Below are 16593 nucleotides of genomic sequence, written 5' to 3' on the forward strand. Positions count from 1 at the left end.
AGAATATGACTCAGAAGGTCTGGGCTGCATGTGTAACAAGCTCTCAGCTAAAGTCAATGCTACTATTAATGAACCACACTTTGAGTGGCAGGACTCTAAGGAATGTTTCCAAGTGAAATACTTCAATCAGATGTTCGTTCTCAAAATATACAGCCTCCACCAAGAGTTTATAAAGGGAGAAAATATTCCAGAGCCTAAACAAGGTATCTGCTCCCCCTCCCTTTTTTGTGATTTTTACCATCTGGTTGCAAACCCAATGTGATACCTTAATAAAGAGCAAATTTCAAGAATGTCTTTTATGCTGACAATTTATTGGGGCTTGCCTGATTGGGGCTTGTATGGATAGACATAAAACCGCAAGCACTCTATGTAGTAAAAGAGTTGATTCAAAATAAATATTTAAAAACCTACATCAAACAGTAATGAATGAGTGACGTTTACAAATAGGTTATAAGAGAATCATTTGGGATTAATAATTTTCATTTCCTCCACAAAATAAATAGCTCATGTACTAAAGAAGATACCTCCCCTTAAGCAGGAGGAAAAAAGCCCAACAAAAATAAAGTCATGCCCATGGCACATAGTATTATTTTTAGTGAAGAAAACACCAAGATTAAGACATACAAAAGTACCTGAAGAGAATTACATGTTATTAAATTTGTCCTGGAACCTGGGGGAGAGTTGAGGGAAAGAGAACAGCTTATAAATTGAAGAAAAACTTTAAATTGAAAGATAATACATGAAAGCAATAGTCTATTCCCTTTAAGACAACCAATAAAACCCCACAAACTTTCACTTTTAGGTTTTTAATATTTTCTTTTCATATTAGTCCAACCTTCATCCCCAAATCCAACCATCCATCATAAAAATTACTTTGGCAGGCAACAGGTCCAACTGGCTGTACTCCCTGTTTACCCTCAGGTGCTTTTCAAGCCAATGAGGGTAAAATCTATGGTAGAAGGAGCCAGAATAAAAGGAGAATCACTTCTCTCTGCTCAGAAGGAAACCCCCTGTCTTGAGCATCCTCTGCACTTTTTAGTGTAAGGCAGCTCAGCGCTTGCGTGCACTCTTCAGCCCCATAACTGTGAAGGTAGCAGCCGTCAGTTTCTCATAAACAAGGAACATGAGAGCAGCGGTGAGGACTGTCTGCAGCAGTTTGGCTTCGAGGCCTTTGTAGAGTCCTATTATTCCAAAACGCCTAAAAGAAAAGTTTTGAAAAAACAAAAGATTTTCTTTGTAAAAGTCAAGTTGTGCATCAGAGAAATATGCTACCTGGACAGCTATTTTGATCAAAACAAGCAATGGAGGTTTTCGATCTTAACACAGACTTCTGTTGTCAAAGTATTTCTTATCTTTAAAGGTATTTGGGGACTGATGAAAATTTATTGTTTACGAGGCATCAATACTTTGCCTTTATAGTCACCATTAACTAGCAGAATTTTGACAACATCCCAATGATAGGATGCAGATCCTAAAATCTCCTAAAACCAGGTTAATGCCAAAATCTGAGATGCAATTAAGAATTTTTAGATTTTAACTTTAATGCTCTCCCAACTCAGTTATTTCAACTTAACAGTCCTTAAATGGTAGGAAACCTTCCAATTCGTTTAGATCATTTTAGCCTCAATAGAACAAGAGAAAGAGACAGAAACAAAAAGCTACCCAATTCTCAGACTTCCCATACATTTGACCCTCTAATCTAGCAGTTCTCAAATTTAGCCTGCAACCCTAACACCCGAAGGGCTTGTTAAAACACAGATTGCCGGGTCCATTCCCAGAGTTTCTGATTCACTAAGTTTGGGATGGGACTCAAGAACGTGCATTTCTAATAAACTCCCAAGTGATGGGGATGATGATGCCAGCCTGAAGACCACCCTTAAGAGCCACTGCTCTAACCTCAGAGAAGAATGCTTTGCCTGGAACCAGGAGTTCAGAGCAAACGATCTCTCCAAAGCTATTTGCTGACAGTGATTAATCACATATGCTAGTTCATCAGCAACTCCAGGGCTACACATAGCAATGCAGATTAAGATATTAAAACTAAGCAAGTGCTCCATTCAGAAGCTATTACTATACATTTGCTGTGTGAAAACCTATTATTAGGGGAAAACAAGAACAAAAAGACTCGACTCATGAATTTCTAAGTATTCTAAAGTTCATTGACTAACTTGAATTATGATAACCCAAGAAACCCAAGAAACTCTACCTCAGTGTTTCTGAAGGTGAGGTTCACCCACATCAGAAACACCAGGGTTTATTTAGAAATGTAGAGTGCCAGGCCTCATCCCAGAAAGGAGGCATGAATCTGCATTTTAACAAGCATCTCAGGTGATTCTTAATTACACAAAAGCTTGGAGAGGCCTGGTATGGTATACTGCATTTGTAGTAGCCACTGGCCATATGTGGCAATTAAAATTTTTTTTTTTTGTCTTTTTTCGTGTCCAGCAACGGATCGCAACCCTCAGTGTCGCGCCCGTACCGGACCGGGACCAGCAACGGGATCACACCCCTCGGTGTTGCGCCCGCACCTCGCTCAGCCAGTGAGCGGGAACCGGTCTGTATGTGGGATCCGAACCCTCGGCGGGAGCGCTGCCGCGCTCCCAAGCGGCGCACTGTAGCAGTGCGCCACCGGGCCGGCCCAATTAAAATTTTTTAAAAATTAAAAATTCAGTTTCTCAGTTGCACTGGGCATATTTCAATTGCTCAATAGCTATCTGCATCTAGCAGCAACCCTACCAAACAGTACAGATATTTCCATCATCGCAGAACATTCTAATGTGCAGAATGAAAGCTCTTCATTCTATCAAAATTCTGTATGTTCAAACTCCTTAATGACTTAATTTCACGTAAAAGAATTTTCTCTACAATTATAATCACACAGGTGTACAAAGCTAAATTTTTGGGCTGTTCATTCAGCAATGTTTGTAAAGGCAAAAACCTGGAAGCACCCTAAATATCCATCAATAAATGTAAATAAATCATGGTACATGATGTATAGGAAACTAGGCAGTCACTACAAAAATAAGTTCACAGATGCCAATGTGAAGGGATGTTTGTTTATAAAAAGGCAAGCTGTACATATATGTTGCAAATACATGTTTTATATAATATTCTGGAAATATATATACTTAACTATGATCGGTGACTACCTCTTGGAAAAGGAATAAGGAGAGAAAGCAGGGGTTATGTATGCATGTACTTACAGCTTTTATTAAAGTTCAGCTTACTTCAAATTGATGAATTTTGACTAAGGTATACAAGTATTCTCGCGATTCCATCAACATATTCAAAATGGTAAACACAGCCATCACCCTCAAAATATCCTTATGTCCCTTTATAATCATTCCCTCCATATGCCTATCCTGGCCCCAGGTAACCCACTGATCTGCTTTCTATCACTATAGATTAGTTTGCATTTTCTAGAATTTTATAGAAATGAAATCATATAGAATGAATTCTTTTTTATTTGACTTCTTTCACTCAGCATAATTATTTTGAGATTCTTCCATGTTGTTTCATGTATCAATAATTTCTTCTTTTTTAATTTCTCAGTAGTTTTCCACTGTATGAATATATCAACTTGTGTATCTATTCACCCACTGATGGACATTTGGGTTTGTTTCCAGTTTTTTTTTGTTTTGTTTCCTTTTTGTCTTTTTTCGTGACCGGTAATGGGATCACAACCCTCGGTGTCACGCCCGCACCGCGCTCAATCAGTGAGCGGACCGGTCTCTACATGGGATCCAAACCCTCGGCGGGAGCGCTGCCACGCTCCCAAGCGCCGTACCCGGGCCGGCCCTTTTTTTTTTTTTTTTTTTTTAAAGATGACTGGTAAGGGAATCTTAACCCTTGACTTGCTGTTATCAGCACCACACTCTCCCAAGTGAGCTAACCGGCCATCCCTATACAGGGATCTGAACCTGTGGCTTTGGTGCTATCAGCACCGCACTCTCCCAAGTGAGCCACAGGCCAGCCTCTCCAGTTTTTCACCCTTACAAATAAAGCTGTTATTAACATTTGTGTACAAGTCTTTGTGTAGACACATGCTTTCATTTCTCCTTGGATAAATATCTTGAAGTGGAATGGCTCAGTCCTATGATAGGTGTATGTTTAACTTTTTTTTTTTTTCGTGACCGGCAACGGATCGCAACCCTCAGTGTCGCGCCCGCACCGGACCGGGACCGGCTACAGGATCGCAACCCTCGGTGTTGCTCCCGCACCTCGCTCAGCCAGTGAGCGGCCGGTCTGTATGTGGGATCCGAACCCTCGGCGGGAGCGCCACCGCGCTTCCCAAGCGGCGCACTGTAGCAGTGCACCGCCGGGCCGGCCCCTGTATGTTTAACTTTTTAAGGAAAATGCCAAAATACTTTCTGAAGCAGTTGTACCCTCCTGTATTCCCACCAGTAGCATAGGAAAATTCTGGTTGCTCCATATCCTTGTCAACACTTGGTATGGTGAGTATTTATTTTTTACTTTATACCAATTCTTTGCCTTTGATTTTATTTTTTATCCAATGCATATCCTATTTTTATAATGTTTACTTTCAAAGTATCTTGTATCTAGGAACAATAATAAAGTTATAGCACTTTTTGCTTCAAAGGAGGTCCTTGACTTATTTGACTTCCCTAACGTGTCAATTTCTTTCTTTCTTTTTTTTTTTTTTTTTAAAGATGACCAGTAAGGGGATCTTAACCCTTGACTTGGTGTTGTCAGCACCATGCTCTCCCAAGTGAGCTGTCCGGCCATCCCTATATGGGGATCCGAACCTGTGGCCTTGGTGTTATTAGCACCACACTCTCCCAAGTGAGCCACGGCCGGCCTAAGTGTCAGTTTCTTTAAATGAAACAGGGTAATGACAATAGTTCCTGCCTCATAGAGCTATTGTCAGGACTAAGTGAGATTATCCCTGTATAGTATCTAGTTCAGTGTCTATCACAGAGCAAACACTCAAAAATGTTAGTTGCTCTTATCAACATCACCTTCATCATAATTGTTATTACTCTTCCTACTCCCCCCTCTATTTCCCACAACTACTGCTATTCTATAAACAGATGTTATATTCCTAAGAGAGATCATAAGACACGCCATTGATGGAAACACCACCCAAGCAGAATGGTCTGTATATTAGATTACAGGAGGGTTCCTTTTCTGAAGGAGTTCTTCATATTTGTAACTATCAAAGAATAAGGACCTGAACTTTTCCATAATTGCCCAAAATGCTGTCATATTACATGTCTAAACACAGTATGCAAAGGAGATGTTTTTGAGGCTGATGCTGTGACTACCAAGGCAATAGTGTAAGAGAAGCAAACCCAACCACTCCTTGTCAGAGACAGCTGTTGAAAGACAGTTAGCATCTACAAAGCTCACCTTACTCGTTGATGAAGAAGATAGAGAACATTCCGAAGACTCCCCAATGTTCTGTTTTCTGGGTTTAGTCTGTGGCGTCCAAACTGGGGAAGAAGGAAATAAAAGATAAATAATTACTGTTTATTACTGCTTTTTTTATCTCAATTTTTACCTGGAAGGGAAATCATATTGGAGTAATGTTTTATAATATACAATAATAAAAATATCCAATTAATACCTTTTCCAATCTCACCCTAATCTACTCTCCAGCCTTCGAGATGTACAACAAGCTCTTAGCACATCATGCTCCTTTTACCTGAAATTCACTTTCCTCCACTCTTTGCATGGCTGGGTCCTTATCTTCCTTTGTATCTTGATTTAAATATGCTTCCTCAAAGAAGCCCATCTCCAATCAGGCTAAGGCCCTCACCTCCACTAAATCACAGAATGCTGTTCACTTCCTTTATAAGCTCTTTTTCAATTTGTAATTGCCTATTTATTTTATTTGTTTACCTGTTCATTTTCTCTTCCATTAGGTCCTTGAAAGCAGAAATGACTGTTTTATTCACCACTCTATACCCAGCTCCTCCCATAGAATGGGTGCTTAATAAATATTTGAATGGATAAATAAGTGAACGAATTAAGAAAACAGAAATTTGAAAGTGTTTCAGAGAAGCTAAATCACTAATTCCTCCTGAGTGAAGGAAAGTAATTAACCTCTAATTTTGTAAAGGATAATCTGCCCTAGAGCACCAAGCAAATCAACTTGAATGAGAAGGAATCAAATTTCTATTTTCCTGAGGCCCTTAAAAAACCTTTCTCCACATGTGGGTTTCCTGAGATACAATGTCACCTAAGAAATCGTAAATGTACACTTCATTCCAAACCAAATGGGAAACCAACTGATAACCAGTCTGGTTAGCAGAATATCAAACAAATGGGAAAATGGATGGGGAATAATACTCTAATACACCAACTGACTGCTTTATTGCTTTATTAACATTGCATTAAATAAAGAGACTGCGTATTTTATTTTATTTTTTGTCTTTTTTCATGTCCGGCAACGGATCACAACCCTCAGTGTTGCGCCCGTACCGGACCAGGACCGGCAACGGGATCGCAACCCTCGGTGCCGCACCCGCACCTCGCTCAGCCAGTGAGCAGGAACCGGTCTGTATGTGGGATCCAAACCCTCGGCAGGAGTGCCGCCGCGCTCCCAAGCAGCGCACTGTAGCAGTGCGCCACCGGGCCGGCCCAAGACTGCGTATTTTAGAATGTTGTTTGACTAAAGGCAGGGAGAAGCCCAGCACGCACTCACCCTCAGGATTGATTGTACCGTCTGCATGGGATAGGTGACCGTTGTGGCGATTGCTTTGGCTACTGCACCAATGATGAACACATCCAAAGAAGAAAGCTGGAAAGCAAAGAATGTACAAACCATATCAACCCAAACAACAAGAAGGGTCAAAGATTGTTATTTGGCTGCTTACAAAATCAAGGATTACCTTCATTCGTTTCTTTAAAAGCTGGCGTTTTAAACCTTCATAGAACATGAACTGGATAGCAGGATTGAAGACCAGCAGCAAGGAGGGAAATGTGCCATTCCATAAAGCCAAGATTCCTTCATCTCGAATGATCTGGTGAAAAGCATCTAAGCAAGAAATCAGAGACTTTTGAAAGGTGTAATGACAATCCTCTAACTAGAAAAGACAACGTGAATTCTTTTCATATGTACCCAGAACACAAACCATACTGGTTCTACAAAGATTTCCTTCTTGCAATAATATTTTGGGGGCAAGTTTACCAGTTAACTATTTTTTGATAATAATCAGACACTGACAGTCAATAAGTTATTGAGAGACCAACTTCGATCACAGGCAACTCTTGCTAACAATCTGGGGTGAGAATGTCAAGTTTTCCTAAGTAATTATCACCACCACCAGGAACTCTGTATTACACAGAAATGTGAACTGCAGGTCACATGTTTCACAACAAACTCCAATACAACAAAAGATGAGATCATTTCCTAGAGTCCATGCCTTGGATTGAGTGTCCTCCTAAAACCTGACTCCCACTGTGACAGTGTTAAGAGAGTGGAAATCCTATTATGGTAATTGAAAGGCAGGGCCTTCAAGAGGTGAATGGATTGTAGGACCGTGCCATAGTGAATGGATTAATAATGGTGGTCAGGGGCGTGGTTCTGAGGGCTTTAAAAGGGGAGCACAAAGAGTCTGTCCCTCTCTCTGCTCCACCATTTTCTACCATGTGAGACCCCTGCATTGCTGTAAAGTTACCAAGAAGGAAGACTCACCAGATGTGACTGGACATTGGACTACCTAACTTCTGAAACTGTAAGCAATAAATTTTGTTTTCTTTTTAAATCACCCAGTTCCAGGTCTTTTGTTATAAGGAACAGAAATGGACTAATACAGTCCATTATACAGAATCTGACTTATAAGAAAACCACTGTTCCAATTACAAAGACAGACACATGGGAAAGGAAAACCAGGCAATGTGATATTATTAAATTGCAGAGTCTCAAAAATATCAGATACCAATCTGGTCTCTATATCCAAAGACAACTCTACCAAAACAAGTATAATAGGTTATTCTTCAAAAATGCTCACCCCCTCCTAGCTACACTCCTTGGGAGCAGTATGCTTCTCTACCCCTTGTCTGGGCTTGGCCATGAGATGACTCTGGCCATTAGGATGTCAGAAGGTGCAAACAGGGGCTTGAAATATTCTTGCACAACTGGGTCTATACTCTTGTGTTTTCACTATCACCATGAGAAGAATATGCTCAGGCTGGTCCCAGGAAGAGGATGAGAGATGTGGAGCTGAGACTCTCAGACTGGGGTCACCTAAATGAGTCAAATCCCTGTTAACCCAGACACATGAGCTAAACAAATGCTTACTGAGATTTGAGGTTGTCTGTTACGTAGCTTTACCATTGCAATAGATTCCAGATACAAAGAAGGAAGAAAACCCTTCAAGAGGAACTCAGCCAAGAAGACACTTACCAACAATACTTTTGTAGTTGGTTGGTACAATGTCTTCATTCCTAAATTTTGCCCCTTGGAGCTTCAGTCTGGTGTTTACAACCCAGAGTGGAGTCGTTAGCAACACATTCACCACTCCTTTAAAAAGAAAGAGGGAGAGACATAGGGAAAGCAAAATGTAACCTTTTAAACTTTGCTGTCTTACAGCTACACACCAATATTTCATTTACACCTCTGCCACCGACTTCCTGAGAAATACAGGGTAAGGTGTCTCTTTGTGTCAGGGTACAACAGAAGCCACTATTGTTAGAAGCAATTTGGATAGCAAAATGGCTGGCAGCAGCACCTCTCCAAGTGAAAAAAGTAGTAAGTTTCCTTATTTGTGCAACAGGAGGCAATCTACTTGTCAATTTATACAGCATTCAAAGTAGCAATTGTGATATAGTTTTAAATATAATTCTTAAATAACAGCTTTATAGAGAGGAAGTGGCTTATTAATAACGTGCTAAGTCCATGGCAATATCAGATAAAACACACAATTTACAACTCTCACACGAGTAGCTCACATGGTTTTAAGTGAATATGAATCTGGTACAATGGATAACAGGTGGGAGAAAGTGGTGATATTTCAAAGTGCTTCAACAGGGACTAGAAGCTCATTGAAGAGTCCCTTATTGCTTAGAGAATTAGGATAGGCAGGCAGCAAGCAGCAGCTATGAAGTGTGACAAAACACCTGAAATAGCTTCGCGAGCATCACAATCCTTACAAGCTTAAGGATGGGGATCTTGGCCCCCCCAAGGTTGTCTCAGGGTGGAACAATACAATGAGCCAGGTGCTTCTTTTCTGAAAATACATGATCCCAATTTAACACCATCGTGAGATATTAAACCATTCCTCATCAGTCCTGAAATGATTAAAAAAAATACCAGACAGAATTGTAACAAAGTGCCTGACACATGGTATATACTTTACAAATATTTGTTAAATAAATATAATAATAGTCCCCCCTTATCTGTGGGGGTTATGTTCCAAGACCCCAGTAGATGCCTGAACCTGAGCCCGATATGTACCATGTATTTTCCCATATATATGCATTTACAATAAAGCTTAATTTATAAATTAATTTATAAATTAGTCATAGTAAGAGACTAAAAACAATAACTAACAATAAAATAGAAAATTATGTCTCTCTTGCTCTAGCCCTTCTTGCTATGTGATAATCTGTTGCTGTAGAGAGTCACACCAAGAAGGCCTTCACCAGACATGCCCCCGGACCATGGACTTCCCAGCCTCTAAAACTGTAAGAAATAAATTTCATTTCTTCATAAAAAAAAAAGAAAATTATAACAATATATTTTAATACAAGTCAGGTGAAACCTCGGAAAGTGAAACTGTGGAGAAGGGACTACTGTGACTGAACAAATGAACCAATGAACAAACTCAGCAAACAAGCACACACAGAACTGCCGGACTCTAGTCACTTTCTGAAGAACCAAAAGGCACAGTCCTAAGGAAGAGAAATCTTTTACTAAAAGTCATTTAAACAAAAGTGGACCAAAAATGTTTCAATTTAGGGAATCTCGATTTAAGGAATCTCAAAACATACTTCAGGTTGAGCATCCCTAATCTGAAAATCTGAAATTTGAAATGCTCCAAAATCTAAAATCTGAACCTTTTTGAGCACCAACATGACACCATAAGTGGAAAATTCCATACCTGACCTCATGTGACAGGTCATGTGTTTCATGTACAAAATTATTGAAAACACTGTAAGAAATTATCTTCAGGCTATGTGTATAAGGTGTGTCTGAAACATAAATGAATTTTATGTTTAGACTTGGATCCCATCCCCAAGATATCTCATTATGCGTATGCAAATACTCTAAAATCTGAGAAAATCCAAAATCTGAAACACTTCTGGTCCCAAGCATTTAGGATAAGGGATACTGAACCTGCATACAGAAGACACAATCTCATCAAGGATAAACTTGGTGAAACAGCCAAGAGATTAAAATTCAGTTTTGGGTTGGCTGATTAGCTCACTCAGCTAGAGTGTGGTGCTGATAACACCAAGGTCAAGGGTTTGGATCCCCATACCAGCCAGCCGCCTAAATAAATAAATAAAATTCAATTTTTTCATTTGTTGCATACAGTTGCAAAAGATATTTTGCTGGGCCAGCCCGGTGGCACACTGGAGAGTGCGCCACTTGGGAGCGCGGTGGCGCTCCCGCCGTTCGGATCCCATGTGGAGACCGGTTCCCACTCACTGGCTGAGCGCGGTGCATGCGCAACACCGAGGGTTGCGATCCGGTTACCGGTCAGTAAAAAAAGACAAAAAGGAAAAATAAAAAAAAGATATTTTGCTGGGCCGGCCCGGTGGCACACTGGAGAGTGCGCCACTTGGGAGTGCGGTGGCGCTCCCGCCGTTCGGATCCCATGTGGAGACCGGTTCCCACTCACTGGCTGAGCGCGGTGTGCGCGCAACACCGAGGGTTGCGATCCGGTTACCGGTCAGTAAAAAAAGACAAAAAGGAAAAATAAAAAAAAGATATTTTGCTACCTCTCTCTTAGGAGCATTATGAGAATACATTTTTCAAAAGAAATTACCAATAGTTTTATAAATTGTATTTGTTATATTTTTATAGATTCATGCAACATCAAGGAGTCATCGTTAGTTACGACTTGATACATCCATACATTGTTATTTGAGGCACTGATCATAATCTGGAAAAGCTTTACCTACAGATTCCTGCTAGTCTCATTTTTAAAAAGTTTCAGTGCCCCAGAGGCCAAGATAGAAGGATATCAATACATGCCCATTTGCTCAGACTTTAGAATGTATTCCTATTCAATGCAATGCACACTTCACTTAACAGAAAAAAATCAACAGCCAGGAACATCAAACTAGAAAGTGCTACTGAAAGGTCTGCTAGATATTTTTCAAGATGAAAAGGAAGACAGGCGATCACAAGCTTCCATGGACCCTGCAGAAAGGTACAGTGTTCATACCTTTCTAAACAAATTAAATACACTGCCCATTAAATAAATTCTTTAGAAATAAAAATTTCTTTCATGTTCTATTCAAGAGGTAGGCACACAAAACACCTAAGAGGCAATGCAGCAAAGATTAAGATTTAACCATTATTTAAAATTTGGCTTTCATATCCCCACTATTAATACAAGCTGAAACACTGAAATGATTCTGAGAAAAACCTCAAGTACGAAAAAAATGAACCACATTATTTAAATGAGAGAATATAAAGTCCTTGTAAAAACATTTTGCTTTTCAAGGCTTTTTTATCTGAAAAATTCAAGTACTTTTTTCATCCTCTAAGCCAAAATAGACAGAGAGGTACTTTTTGACCACTATAATTTTATGAGTTCTGGGAAAAGACACTCAAAAATACTTGAGAATTGGGCCGGCCCTGGCTCACTCGGGAGAGTGCGGTGCTGATAACACCAAGGCCCCGGGTTCGGATCCCATATAGGGATGGCCGGTTCGCTCACTGGCTGAGCATGGTGCTGACAACACCAAGTCAAGGGTTAAGATCCCCTTACCGGTCATCTTTTAAAAAAAAAAAATGAGAGTTGTAAGACTTGCTTCCTTGGATTGCTGTGAGAGTTTAATGGGATAACATAAGTAAAGTACCTGTCATATAGGACATATAGATTTAGAGATGTGTGTAAGAGTATAAATAATAGACATAAAGTAAATACAATAGCATAGATACCATTGAAATTTTCCCTGTACTGGCCAGCTGCCAAAAGAAAAAAAATATAATAAAGCAAGAGACAACATTCTACTGAGGAGAAATATGTCACAAGACATTAATGATTACTGATTCCAACTCTTAATAATGCCTGACTGGCCCAAAGGATAAAGAAAACCATCTGCTTATTTATGATCCTGGGTAGAAAACTCTTCTACCGATTCCAAGCTATGGATGTAACTTCAACTCTAAGATGGAAATACTAATTAATACCTTATCTACCTAAGGACAGGAGATTGTTTTTCTTCTAATTCTAATGTCTATGATTCTTTTTTCTTTTTGGGGGGTAACAAATCATTTACTAGTAAACAAGACCAAAATCAAGAGATGAAGAACAGTAACTGATCACACTAAAATTATTCACTGACTCAAGGAATAATTGAAACACAACTATTTACTTCTGAAATCTTGAAAACAAGTAGTTTTACCAGCAGTGAGTCTCTTTTGTTACTGACAGAAAACAAAAATGAAGTATGCTAATTGGGTATGTACTTCTGGGAAATATGTACAATGATCACAGATACAAGAGAATGGCCATAAATCTAACCCTTTGACTCTTCAGGAGGGAATGCAACTCAATACACAACAGGAACAAACCTGTCTTGTCAGTTTTAAGTTAAAGCCCAAGGGCAGAAAATGGATTTTGAACTATCACAGCAATGATAAAACCACCTGCATTCAAAACAGTTATTGGTAAAAATTCCACTTTCATAAAAATGTCAAGTGTCTTCTTCATTTAAGTTATCTGCAAGGTTCTGTTCCCAAATTCTTCCCCAGAGTATTAAGATTTATGGGCTTTATTTATTTTTTTTTCTGTGAAAATACAATAAATAATAAATTTCTAAGTTTCAAGCAGAATTTTGTTTGTTTTATTACATTTCTCTCTTAATTTCTTTCGAGCAGATTTGAATAGCAATAATGCTGCTCCTAGTTCTCCTTGGAGATAATAAAACTCATTTCTACAGTAATTATAATACAACAGGGCTCATAGCAGGAAGAGGAAAAGCTCTTCTAATTACTGTAAGAATATGTATATATGAGGATACTTCAAAAAGTTCATGGAAAGATTCATATTATCTTTTAATTCTGTTTTTCCATGATTTTTTAAAAAGTATCCTTGTATTAAGATATAAAAACATGCTATCAAGATCAGTTTAAAACTCACAAAATTTCCAAGGAATTCCCCACCTTCAGAAAAAGAGAAGACCTATAATAAGAAAATCTCAGAATTACAAAAGATTATAAAATTCTTCAACCCAGGGTCACTCTACTGTGACAATACTGACATTTTGGGCTGGCTAATTCTTTGTTGTGTGCATGGGACTGTTGTGTAGAATGTTTAGCAGTATCCCTGGCCTCTACCCACTAGATGCCAGTACCATAGATAAAAATGTATCTAGACATGTCCATATGTTCCCTGTGGGTCAAAATCAGCCTCAGTTGAGAACCACTGATCTAATCATCATGTGATTATTCACTTTATTTTTTAAAATCTCAAAAGACAGAATTTCACTTTCACTCTAATGCCCTATTTTTTCCGATAGCTATTAAGAATATTTATCTTTATTGATATTAAACACTATTGATATCAGCCACTGGAAACAAATATGAAACTTAGTATATGTTCCCTCCCCATCTCCCCCCACCCCCTAAGAATGAATTAGCAATTCTGAAATGACTTAATATATACTTTAGATGCAGTAAACAAATTGTAATCCTGGCCCAATTCCTTTGGTTAATATAGAAAACTTTTTCTAGTACCCCCTCCACAAGTCATTCCTTTATAGCCTGCTCATCAATTGTGTATCTACTGTGTGCTAAGCCAGGTTCTAGGTGCTGAGGATACAGGAGTAAATAAAAAATGAAGGGCCAGCCCGTGGCTCACTTGGGAGAGTGTGGTGCTGAAAACACCAAGGCCACGGGTTCGGATCCTATATAAGGGTGGCCGGTTGGCTCACTGGCTGAGTGTGGTGCTGACAACACCAAGTCAAGGGTTAAGATAGGTGCTGAGGATACAGGAGTAAATAAAAAATGAAGGGCCAGCCCGTGGCTCACTTGGGAGAGTGTGGTGCTGATAACACCAAGGCCACGGGTTCGGATCCTATATAAGGGTGGCCGGTTGGCTCTCTGGCTGAGCGTGGTGCTGACAACACCAAGTCAAGGGTTAAGATCCCTCACCGGTCATCTTTAAAAAATTTTAAAAATTAAAAAAAATAATAATAATAAATGAAAAATCTCTGTCCTCATAAAGCTTATAGTCTAATGGTGTACAACAGACAATAAACAAGATAAATAAGTAAAACGTAGTATTTTAGAGAATAAGGGTTAAGGACAAAATTTAAGCACAGAGGAGAATAGAGAGTATTGGGGGCTAGAAAGGGGAACCATTTTAGACAATGTGACCATTTAGGGAGAAACTTTAAAGGAGGTGAAGGAGTTAACTGTGCAGTCACCAGGCAGAGGAAACAGCAGGTACACAGGCAGACGCAAGCCAGGAGTGCTCAGGGAGGAGAAAAGAGGCCAGGGTGGCTGCGACAGTGTGCGTGAAGAGAATAGGAGGGCCAGGTCATACAGGGCTTTGTAGGACAAGGCAAGGACTGGCCTTTACTGAGTGAGATGGGAAGCAAGTGAAGGGCTCTGAACAGAGAAATGATATGATCTCACCTACATTTTAACATAATCACACTGGCTGCTGTGCTGAATACAGACTGAAGGGGCCAAGGAGGAAGCAGAAGATCAGTTAGGAGGCTCTGAAGATAATTCAGGCAAGATTTGATGGTGGTTGGGACTCATGTGGTAGTGGAGAGGAGGAGATAAATTCTGGATACCATATGAAGAAAGAGGTAATAGGATTTGCTTGTGGATAGGAGGTGGGGTCAGAGAGAAAGAAGATAAATTCAGGATTTTTGGTAGGGCAACTAGAAGACTAGAGTTGCCATTTGGCAAAAGGCCTATAGGAGGAGCAGTCCTTTAAATTTAATTAATCCATTCAACATTTAATCAGCACCTTCTATGTACCAGGCAGTGTGCTAAGACACTGGGGATGCAGAGATAACAAAAATGTAATCTCTGCCTTTAAGGAAGTTATTGTCCAGTAAAAAATAAAGAAGAACATGCAGACTTATTATTATATAGTAGAGTAAGCATGAAGACAAAGGTAGGTGCCATGTTGGAGCACAGAGTAAGAGCACCTAACCCAGAATGAAACCTGGGGGTAGTGAATATGGGAAACAGGGAAGGATTCCTGAAGAAGAGATAGCTGAGAATAAAAGGATGAATAGGTTACTAAGATGAAAAAGAGTAAGACTGTTTCAGACAGACCACAGTCGCTGTAGAGGAATGAAGGTACTAAATGTCTTGGTATAGTCACAGTTTGGCATGGGAGGAGAATATCCATACCTGTAATGCTTTGCCTACAATAACAGATACAGTTGCCATAAGCAGGTTGGAGAAAAGACATAATTCACTCTCAGTAAGCATAAAACTTGGTGGTTAGAAGTAGAAGAGCATGGGTGTACTAGTGAGTAGCCTCCTCCTTACCAGTACAGTCATGTGCTGCATAACGTCTTGGTCAACAATGGACTGCACATACGACGGTGGCTATACCATATAGCTTAGGAGTATAGTAGGCTATACCATCTAGGTTTGTGTAAGTACACTCTGTGACGTTTGCACAGTGACAAAATCGCCTAATGATACATTTCTCAGTATGTATCCCTATCGTGAAGCAACACATGACTGCACTCAGTGCCCTGTGGCATCTGCAGTAAAGATCAAGTGAAGATTAGTAAAGATCAAACTAGAGAGTAAGTAGTATCCTAGCAGATCTTGTATGTCAGGCTTTCATCCTGTAAACAGTGGGGGCCTGGTATGCTGAGGGTACCACGCTATGTGCAAGGGCCAGACACTGAAGGGTATTATGCAGGGGATAACACAATTAGATTTGGGTTTCAGAAGAGCAGGTCTTGACCATTTCTCTGACAACGCACGAAATAGATGATGCTCACAACTGACACAGATCCATGAGCTCCCTCTGCATGTCGACTGTAATTCCACGCTTTTTTCACCCACTCAAGAAGACATTTCAGGATTATTACGGTGGGATCTCTTTTAACGAGCTCCACATAATGGACTCACCAGGTAAACCTATGTTCTTCTTTCCTTTCATAAGACATACTGACAGATGCCCACAGCACACTGAATGCTTGTGACCAGGAGGCTACTTGCTAGTAAGCCCACACTCGTCAACTATTATCCACTGAGTTTTACGCTTACTAAGAGTGAATTATGACTCAACTCCAACCTGTTTATGCCAGTTGTATCTGTTACTATAGGCAAAACATTATAGGTATAGGTTATGTAAGAAAAAAAGCACACGGGGCCGGCCCGGTGGCGCACTGCTACAGTGCGCCGCTTGGGAGCGCAGCGGCGCTCCCGCTGAGGGTTCGGATCCCACATACAGACCGGTTCCC

At 40.0% G+C, this 16593-nt stretch overlaps 1 protein-coding gene across 1 annotated transcript in view; it reads right to left on the reverse strand.

Moving 5' to 3' along the window:
• Positions 1-290: 290 nt before the first annotated feature.
• Positions 291-16593, reverse strand: part of SLC25A17 (solute carrier family 25 (mitochondrial carrier; peroxisomal membrane protein, 34kDa), member 17) — a 56938-nt gene continuing 40635 nt past the window's right edge. The window contains exons 5-9 of the mRNA XM_008566686.1: positions 8372-8488; positions 6855-7000; positions 6668-6763; positions 5371-5453; positions 291-1198 (exon numbers count right to left, since the gene is read on the reverse strand). Coding sequence (XP_008564908.1) covers positions 1051-1198; positions 5371-5453; positions 6668-6763; positions 6855-7000; positions 8372-8488 — 590 coding nt within the window. The 3' untranslated portion in view covers positions 291-1050. The remainder of the gene's footprint in view (positions 1199-5370; positions 5454-6667; positions 6764-6854; positions 7001-8371; positions 8489-16593) is intronic.

Source organism: Galeopterus variegatus, unplaced genomic scaffold (assembly GCF_000696425.1).
Source record: "Galeopterus variegatus unplaced genomic scaffold, G_variegatus-3.0.2 Scaffold262, whole genome shotgun sequence".
NCBI lineage: Eukaryota > Metazoa > Chordata > Mammalia > Dermoptera > Cynocephalidae > Galeopterus > Galeopterus variegatus.